General features: G+C 39.3%; 2 protein-coding genes across 2 annotated transcripts; both read right to left on the reverse strand.

Moving 5' to 3' along the window:
- Nucleotides 1-3423: 3423 nt before the first annotated feature.
- LOC142167917 (zinc finger BED domain-containing protein RICESLEEPER 2-like) lies at nt 3424-4990 on the reverse strand. The gene is made up of 3 exons (XM_075228428.1): nt 4051-4990; nt 3799-4008; nt 3424-3539 (listed from the first exon to the last, which is right to left on the reverse strand). The coding sequence occupies exons 1-3, from the start codon at nt 4988-4990 to the stop codon at nt 3424-3426; spliced, it is 1266 nt and encodes a 421-aa protein (XP_075084529.1).
- Nucleotides 4991-5122: 132 nt separating this feature from the next.
- On the reverse strand, nt 5123-5656 carry LOC142167918 (zinc finger BED domain-containing protein DAYSLEEPER-like). Its single transcript, XM_075228435.1, has one exon. The coding sequence runs from the start codon at nt 5654-5656 to the stop codon at nt 5123-5125; it is 534 nt and encodes a 177-aa protein (XP_075084536.1).
- Nucleotides 5657-10160: the final 4504 nt, after the last annotated feature.

A 10160-nucleotide genomic window follows, 5' to 3' on the forward strand; every position in this document is an offset into this window, starting at 1 on the left:
ATTTATAATTTGTGAGCAAAATTTGAGGTCAATCGGATAAGATTTGATAGGTTTCGACATCGAATGTAGAAGTTGGAATTCGAGGATTTGGGCTTAGGGATTTGAAAATGAGATTTGGGGATTTGAATGTCAAGTTGATGTCGGAATGTTGTAATTTTGGTATGCTTGGACTCATGGTTGAATGGGCGTTCATATTTTATAACTTTTGTCGGGTTTCGAGACGTGGACCCCACGGGCAATTTTTGAATTAAATTTCAGATTTTATTGGAAATATTTGTATTTTCATATGGAATAAATTCCAATAATTTGTATTGATTGAATCGAATTAATTGTGACTAGATACGAGGCTTTCAGAGGCTAATTCGCGAGGCAAAGGCATAGAGGAGTAAAGAATTACCCGGTTCGAGGTGAGTGACTTGTCTAACCTTGTGTAGGGAAAATTCCCTTTAGGATTGGTATTGATATGATAATTGTGATATGTTGAAAGTCGTGTACGCTAGGTGATAAGTGTGTACATGGGCTAAATGTGAAAAACTCTGATTTTAAATTATGTAGATCTCTGTTACACAATAATTAAATTATTTTATCCGGTTATATTCATCATTATTGATCTATTTTTATATTTTAAATTGCCTGACATTTTTCATGGCAATTGCTTTACCTATTTAGTTGAAGCTTTGTTTTCTTTTATTATGTGCTCATTATTTGAATGTTGAATTTATTAATTGAATTATTATTAAAATGAAATATTTGACATTAAAAAAATTTGGTATTGAGGTAAAATGGTAAATTTGTGAATTATTATTTTTGTTGAGTTATTCACTTCCAAATATTTGTGTGAGATTTTGTGTTCATTGTAATTGAGCCGTGAGCTCCTTAATGTGGAAAATAATATCATAGTTGATTTATTTTGGCAAGTTGAAATATTTGGGTACTTGAGGTGCAAATTGTGATATTGATACGCATGCAGTGGTATAAGGTCTTGGTGTTATAACCCATGCGGTGAGATAAGGGTAGCTTGATACACGTGGCTAGTAGGGGAACTACTAGAAGTCATGCGGTGTGATAAGAGTGGCTAAAACGCGGGATGCTATTTCTAAAAAAATATTTTCCTTAAAATTAAATGTGAAGGCTCCTGCGTGATATAAGTAAATGAGATATTGTGAATTTATTTATGATTTGGGACTACGAGGCGATACCTCAGGAGTGCCCTTATTAACATTTCTTTATGGCTGCATTGCCTTTGTGATTTTTTTGGTGTTTTCCTTAAAGTTGTAAATTTCTGTTTTCCTTCCGCGATGTGTAATTTGCCCTTATTCTATATAGTTAAATTGTGACATACTACTTAGTTAATCCATCCCCATTGTCATTTTTATTATTTTATTGTTAAACTTTTCACCATGTATATTATTATTCCAGTAAGCCCTAACCTGACCTCGTCACTACTCTACCGAGGTTAGGCTTGACACTTACTGGTTACCGCTGTGGTGTACTCATACTACACTTCTGCACATCTTTTTGTGCAGATCCAGGTACTTCCTATCAGACCAGGCATCAGTGAACTAGCCATACGCGGTGACTTCAAGGTATATCTGCCAACGTCGGCACACCTCGGTGTCCCCTTCTATCCATATTATGTTGCTTTCCTTATTCTCTTTAGACTCTGATGTATAGAGACACTTAGAATAAATTCTTAGAAGTTTGTGACTTATTTCTACCGGGTTTTGGGAGTTGAAAGTATTTGAATTTTAGTTTCATTTATTTCATATTTCTATTATGTTATTCCGTATTGATAGGCTTACCTAGTCTTAAAGACTAAGTGCCATCACGACATCCTATGGAGGGAATTTGGGGTCGTGACAAGTTGGCATCAAAGCTCTAGGTTCATAGGTGTTATGAGTCACAAGCAGGTTTAGTAGAATCTCGCGGATCGGCACGAAGACGTATGTACTTATATTCGGGAGGCTGTGGAACTGTTAGGAAAATATTCACTTCTTTATTTCCTTATCGTGCACATGACTTCAAAATTTTAAACCATTTTCTTTCCATTCTCTCACAGATGGTGAGGACACGTACAACTGGATCCAATGATCAGACACCCGCACCCCTTGTTGGAGCCGTAAGAGGCCGAGGCCGGGGAAGAGGCCGAACCAGAGGCTGAGGAAGACCACGTGGTGCAGCCAGGGCACCTGCACGAGCTGCTGCAGAGGAACCACCAGTAGCTCCAGTTGGAGAGCAGGCATATAAGATGCATGTTACTACTCCTGCACTCCAGGAGACTCTTGCCCAGTTTTTGAGCATGTTTTGCACTCTAGCTCAGGCAGGGTTAATTTCAGTTGCTCCTACCACATCTCAGGTCGGGGGAGGAGCACAGACTCCCGCCGCTCGTACCCCAGAGCCATGGCCCCAGGTTGACCATGCTCCAAAGGTTATTCCAGTGAAGCCAGTTGTCCCAATTCGGCTTGGGGCTAGGGCAGCAGCTTCAGAGGGAGAGCAGCTAAGGCTCGAGAGGTACAAGAGGTATCACCCTCCTACCTTTAGTGGTTTGGCGTCAGAGGATTCCCAGGGTTTTCATAAGGAGTGCCACCGTATCTTCCGTACTATGGGTATTGCGGAGACTAGTGAGGTTTTTTTCACGGCATTCTAGCTTAGAGGAGCGACCTACCAGTTGTAGCGAGCATACGAGTTGGATCGTCCGGCTGAGGCAGCTTCACTCACTTGGACTCAATTTTCAGATATGTTCTTGAGGAAGTATGTTCCTCAAAGTCTCAGAGACGTATGGTACGCGGAGTTTGAGCCGTTGCGCCTAGGGGTGGGCATTCAGTATTTCGGTTCGGTATTTAAAAGTTTTGGTTCGGTATTTCAGTATTCGGTTTGTCAATTGTGTATACCAAATACCGTACCAAAGTATTTCGGTATGGTTCGGTATTTTTTATTTTGGTTCGGTACGGTTTCGGTTTAATACATATTCATGTGTCGTACTACCAAGTGCTAAGAGCCTAAGCATTAAGCTAAAGGCAACAACACTAAATAATCAAATCCGCCATTCTGCCTAACAAAAGCTGTGTAAGTAAGGCAATACCACAACACTAAATAATCTGCCAACCGCCATTCTGCCTAATAAAAGGCAGCAAGGCAGCAACACTAAATAATAAAATAAGCAAGCCAGAATTGCTAAATAACAAAAGGCGTATAAGAGCACATGATTATCACATTCACAGCAAGTACACACCTAATTATCGCATTCCTAACAAGTACTTGAAAGGGAAAAGAAGTAAATAAATATCACAGCAAGCTAAGATAGTAACAACTATTAACGAGTAGCAGCAACCAGCAGAATTAAACACAGTACAACAAAAATATAGAGGGCATCCCTCTATTCAAGTTTACACTAATAGTCTCAAATTAACTTAGTCTTAATTCTTAAATATGGATTTCAGGAAGACGCTCAAGACAACGCCTAATATGCTTCCTTAAATAATATGTGTCATCCCTATTTGGATGAGCATTAGGAGCACGGGTCATGATTGCACTTGAACCTAAAAGAATAATATAAATTATAAGTTAGAATATTATTTTTTTGATGATAATAAAACAAAACTACAAAAGTATATCACCAAACAAATAGAGTATTAAACTTACCACTCAAGTTGCAAGTTGCAACTATACATCAAACAATGCTAGTAGTGCTTCCATTATTTTCCATATCTAAAGATAATTCGACCAAATATGTCATATAAATAAACAAGTATGATATATTATTTTGAACTAAAATACAAAAAAAATATTAAAGCTTACCAAACTCGAGTTCCTCAAGATACTCCCAGTTTTCTTCAACACTAATAGGATTCTTCTCTTCTCTAAGCCAATATTGAACACAAACAAGAGCTTGCATACATTTAGGAGTCAATGAACTCCTAAATGAATCAAGAATACGGCCACCGGTGCTAAACGCACATTCCGACGCCACCCTAGAAATTGGAATTGCCAACACATCATGAGCCAACTCTGAAAGAATAGGAAATCTAGGAGCATGTGTTTTCTACCAACTTAAAATATCAAATTCTTCACTAAAAGGCTCTTGTTCTTCACTAATGTATTTATCCAACTCCGATTTAGCACCCCCACATCCATTGTCTTCCTTTTGTTTCTTCAAGTGATGCTTCGTCCTTATTAATGATGCAGTTAAAACACTCCCACTAGATATATTAGATGTGTTATTAGATGAAGTAGAACTAGATGGAGATTGAGGACAAGATCCAGTTGAATACTTTTTTAGATACTCTTCAAATAAAGAATTCATATAAGCATGCACCTCAGCATTTATTTTCTTCCCTTTTTCCTCCCCAAAATGTTCTTCAAGTGCAAGGCTAACATATTCAAATTTGTTACGTGGATCCAAGACGGAAGCAATAAAAATTATTTTATTCATTTTTTCAGGCTCATCCCAATACTTCTTGAACTTTTCTTGCATCCGCTCAGCCATTTTTCTCAAATGCTCATCCTCACTAATTAAATACATTTTTAAATGACAATAAAGTTCAGATACATCCTCAAAATGAAAATTACAAGTGACATAACGTGAACCTGAAATTTTTTTGGTGAGCTCGTGAAATCTTGCAAGAAACGCTATCACATTCCTCACATTCACCCAATCATCAGATTCAAAAGGACCTGCACTACTACCATCTTCACAAAGATGAGAACATAGATAAGTAGAAAATCCATCATCAAAAAGATGAAACTTGTCAAAGGCCTTTTCAAAATTTTTTGCCGTATCCAGCATAAAATAGGTGGAATTCCACCTAGTAGGAACATCCAAACATAATGTTTTGGTACATTCTACCTTTACATGTGCACAACACTGTTTAAACTTTAAGGTCATTCCAAGCGAAGATCTCACATACCTCACAATATTTCTAAGACGTATGACAGAAGCATCAATTTCTTTCAAACCATATTGCACAATTAGATTTAGTATATGAGCCATGCATCTCAGATGAAGATATTTACCACTCATCATATTAGTTTTTCACATATCTAATTTTTTAGACAATTCTTTGACTGTGACATCATTTGAAGAAGCATTGTCCATGGTTATAGTGAATACCTTGTCTAATTTTCATTCAAGAAAACAATTAGAAATAGCTTTAGCCATCTCTTCACCCTTATGACTAGTGATAGGGCAAAAATTTAGTATTCTTTCATGCAACTTCCAATCTCTATCAATGAAGTGGGCTTTCAAACACATATAATTTATTCTTTGCAATGAAGTCCATGTGTCTGTTGTGAGGCAAATTTTTGGTTGTGCTTCTCTAAAAGACCTTCTTAGATTTTGCTTCAATTCACCGTAAACTTCATAACAATCCCTTGTTATTGTTCTACGAGAAGGAAGACGAAATAATGATTGAGTTATTCTCATAAATTTCATAAAGTCTTCCTTTTCTACAAAGCTAAATGGTAGTTCATCAGTAACTATCATCTCAATTAAGGCCCTCCTAACCACTTCTTGATCAAATTTCCAAAGCGATCCTCCATCATTTTGGCAAGATTGAAAATTTATCTTTGTTTGACTATTATATTTATCAATGCTAGGTAGGTATTCTTTGCATCTAGCCAAATGCTTTTTCAATCCTGTTGTTCCATTCCTAGACATATTAGCAGCATAATCTTGCTTACACTATCTACACCTTGCTTTACCGACCCCATTTACCTCAAATTTATCAAAATGTTGCCAAACTTTGGATCGAGGTTGCATGGCTTTTCTTTTCTTAGAATCTTAAGTCTCAATTGTGTTGGTGTTGCTATCTTCAGTAATAGATAAACTTTCAATTGAACCGGCATCACTTACTCTACTTTCATCCGCCATCTATACAAAATTAAAACAAATATAAACACAAATTGAGACTAGAGTTGAGTTTAGATAATCAAAGTCTAAAATGGAGGTTGACAAGTATTTGACAAGGATGTCTACGAGTTTTTGGGCTACTGTTTCCCTAACATAATTTTGTAATCTCACTAGAGATATATTTATATGATTATCTTTCACTAGAAATACTAGTAATTGAGAGCAAGAAAAAAGAATATTATGCAAAGACTGGAATCTGGAAGTGAGTCTTCATGTCAAAGTTAGTAACCTTCTATAAGACAATTAATGTAGACATTCAGTTTCCTTTTTTATTTTACAAATATAGAATTTGTTAGCTGATTTCATTATTATATCAAATGAAGATAATCAAAATAAAGTACGCCACCTAACAAGAAAATGCCTCTTTGCACGCCACCTAGTGAAAGATAATCACATAAATTCTTTTTGCTTGCCCACCCCTAGTTTCCACTCATTCAAATCTTGTAGTTTAATAACTCTACTAAAAAACTAATCCCACTCTTTACATGTCACTGGAATCTTTAGGTTCAAAGTGGAATTTTCCAGAACTTGTTTATGAAAAGATTAGCCATTAAAAAAAAATAAGTGGCAAAACAAAAAGTTTTCCTTATTCCAAGAACTACCAATTAATCTACCATAAATTATTATAAAAAACTGAAGATTGAAGAATGAAAAGTTATGAACCTTTTGAAGAGTTGAAGATTGAAGACTGAAGGTAAAAAATAAGGAAACCAGCAGTCACACTTGAGAGTCATTGGCGCCGAGGTCGTGAAGTCGCCGTGACATCGTCTGACTCGTCTCTATCGCACCGAGGTTCTCACTTTTCTGAGTTCCCTGTCACAGTCACAGCTCTTTGGCTAGGTTTCTGTTTCTCCCTTTCTAATTTCCTGTAGTGAAGTGAAACTAGAGAAAGACTAAAGAGGGTAAGAGTTGGGCCTTATTGGGTTGGGCTGGGCACTAGGGCAGTGTAGAGAATTAGAGATACAACATATTGGGTTGGGCTGGGCAGCATAGGTCCAACATAAAATTCTTTAAAATTAGGTATTTTGGTATACCGAAATTTCAAGATCCTAATACCGAGGACCGAACCGTTATACCGAAATACCAATAATGTAATACCGAATTATACCGAAATACCGAAACTGAAATACCGAATTAATTCGGTCCGGTTTGGAATTCGGTTTTTTGGATTTTATGCCCACCCCTAGTTGCGCCATGGTTCTATGACCGTGTCAGAGTATGCGGTCCGATTCAGTGATTTGGCTAGGCATGCACTAGCCTTGGTTGCTAATGTTTGAGAGCGGGTTCATCGATTTATTGAGGGGCTTCACCCCAGTATCAGATTTAGTATGGCCGGAGAACTGGAGATGGACATCGCATACCAGCAGGTGGTGTCAATTGCTAGGAGATTGGAGTGTATGCGGATCTGGGAGAGAGAAGAGAGGGAAGCTAAGAGATCTCGAGATTCTGGCACATATAACAATTCTCGTGCCCCAGCTGCAGCCCGTCATGGTAGAGGCTATGTGATCAGTACTATTCATTCAGCACTTCCAGCGGTATTTCGGCTACTCCCAAACCTCAGGTTCCATATTATGCACCGCCAGTGTCTACTGTACCTCCTACACTGGATGCTTTTAACAGTCACTCCAGTCGATCAGGCCCGAGCCAATCCCAATATCCACGTTCTTTGAGGGCTTGTTTTGAATGTGGTGACACTCGTCATATAATGAGGGATTGCCCCATACTCAGGAGGGGTGCACCTCCATAGATTTCTTAGGCCCTAACTATTCCACAGGGCCCTCAGGCTTCTCAAGCCATGATTACTGCACCAGTTGCTACTCCACCTGCACCGCCAGCTAGAAGTGGAGGTCAGACCGTTAGAGGTCGTCCTAGAGGGGGAGGTCAGGCCATATATTATGCCCTTCCTACTAGGACGGAGGCAGTTGCATCCGATTCTGTTATCACAGGTATTGTTCCGGTCTGTCAAAGAGATGCATCAGTCTTATTTGATCCAGGCTCCACTTATTCTTACGTGTCATCTTATTTTGCCCCGTATTTGGGCATATCCCATGATTCTTTGAGTTCTTTTGTTTATATATTTACACCCGTGGGTGATTCTATTATTGTTGACCGTGTGTATCGGTCGTGTTTTAATTGTTATCAGTGGTTTTGAGACCAAAGTTGATTTATTATTGCTCAGTATGGTGGATTTCAATGTTATTTTAGGCATGGACTAGTTATCACCCTATCACGCTATCCTTGATTGTTACGCCAAGACGGTGATGTTGGTTATGCTAGGTCTACTATGGCTAGAGTGGAGAGATACTTTAGATTATGTTCCTAGCAGGGTTGTTTCATTGCTTAAGGCTCAACAAATGTTGAGAAGGGGTGTGATGCATATCTGGCCTATCTCAGAGATATTAGTGTTGATACTCTTACTCTGGAGTCAGTTCTGGTAGTAGGGATTTTCCAGATGTATTTCTAGCGGATCTTCCGGGTATGCCGCCCGACAGAGGTATTGACTTTGGCATTATTTTGTTACCGGGCACCCAGCCCATTTCTATTCCACCATATCGTATGGCCCCAACAGAATTGAAAGAATTAAAAGAGCAGTTACAGGAACTGCTTGATAAGGGTTTTGTTCGGCCCAGTGTATCGCCTTGGGGTTTTCCTATCTTATTTGTGAAGAAGAAGGATGGTTCTATGTGGATGTGTATTTAAGAAGGTTACAGGGAAGAGCAGGTATCCATTGACACGTATTGATGACCTATTCGATCAGCTTCAGGGTTCCAGGGTGTTCTCTAAGATTGACTTACGTTCATGCTATCATCAGTTGAAGATTCGGGAGCCAGATATCCCAAAGACTGCTTTCGGGACTCGGTATGGTCATTACCAGTTCCTTGTGATGTCTTTTGGGCTGACCAATGCCCCAGCAATATTCATACATTAGATAAACAGTGTATTTCAGCCCTATCTTGACTCATTCTTCATTGTGTTTATTGACGACATTATGGTGTACTCCCGGAGCTGGGAAGATCATGAGCAGCACCTAAGCACGGTGCTTTAGACTTTGAGAGAAAAGAAGTTATATGCAAAATTTTCAAAGTGTGAATTCTGGCTTGATTCAGTAGGATTTTTGGGTCATATAGTTTCGTGCGAGGGGATCTAGGTAGACCCGAAGAAGATTAAAGTAGTGCAGAGTTGGTCCAGACCATCCTCAGCTACGGAGATCAGGAGTTTTCTTTGCTTGGCGGGGTATTATCGCCGATTTGTAGAGGGTTTCTCTTCTATTACTGCACCTATGACCAAATTGACCTAGAAGGGTGCCCCATTCAGGTGGACCGAGGAATGTGAGGAGAGCTTTCAAAAGCTCAAGAAAACTTTGACTACTGCCCGAGTATTGGTATTGCCTACAAGTTCAGGGTCTTATATTGTGTATTGTGATACGCCGCGCATTCGTCTCGGCGTAGTGTTGATGCAAGACGGTAAGGTGTTTGCCTATGCGTCCAGACAATTAAAGGTACATGAGAAGAATTATCCAGTCCATGATCTTGAGTTAACATCTATTGTTCATGCCTTGAAGATTTGGCGGCATTATTTGTACGGTGTCCATTGTAAGGTTTATACAGATCACCGAAGACTACATCATATGTTTAAACAGAAGGATCATAACTTGCGTCGGCGGACGTGGTTGGAGTTGCTTGAGGATTATGATATCACCATTCTCTATCACCCTAGGTAGTCCAATGTAGTGGTTGATTCCTTGAGTCGTAAGGTGGAGAGTTTGGGCAGCTTAGCATATTTACCAGTAGCAGAGAGGCCTTTAGCCTTGGACGTTCAGGCCTTGGCCAACCAGTTTGTTAGATTGGATGTTTCCGACCCGAGTCAAGTTTTGGCTTGTGTGGTTCAGACTTCTCTTTATGATCGTATCAGAGAGCGTCAGTATGATGACCCACATCTGCTTGTCCTTAAGTCAAAGTTCAACACGGTGATGCCAAGGAAGTCACTATTGGATATGACGGTGTATTATGGATGTAGGGCAGGCTATGTGTACCCAATGTGGGTAGCTTGCATGAGTTGATTCTCGAGGAGGCTCACAGTTTGTGGTACTCCATTCATTCGGGTGCTGCAAAGATGTATCAAGACTTGAGACATCACTATTGGTGGAAGCGGATGAAGAAAGACATAGTGGAGTATGTAGCTCGGTGGCTAAATTGTCAACAAGTGAAGTATGAGCATCACCGACCCGCTGGATTACTTCAGAAGTTAGAGA

This window comes from Nicotiana tabacum, chromosome 2 (genome assembly GCF_000715075.1).
Source record: "Nicotiana tabacum cultivar K326 chromosome 2, ASM71507v2, whole genome shotgun sequence".
In the NCBI taxonomy this organism is placed as follows: Eukaryota; Viridiplantae; Streptophyta; class Magnoliopsida; order Solanales; family Solanaceae; genus Nicotiana; species Nicotiana tabacum.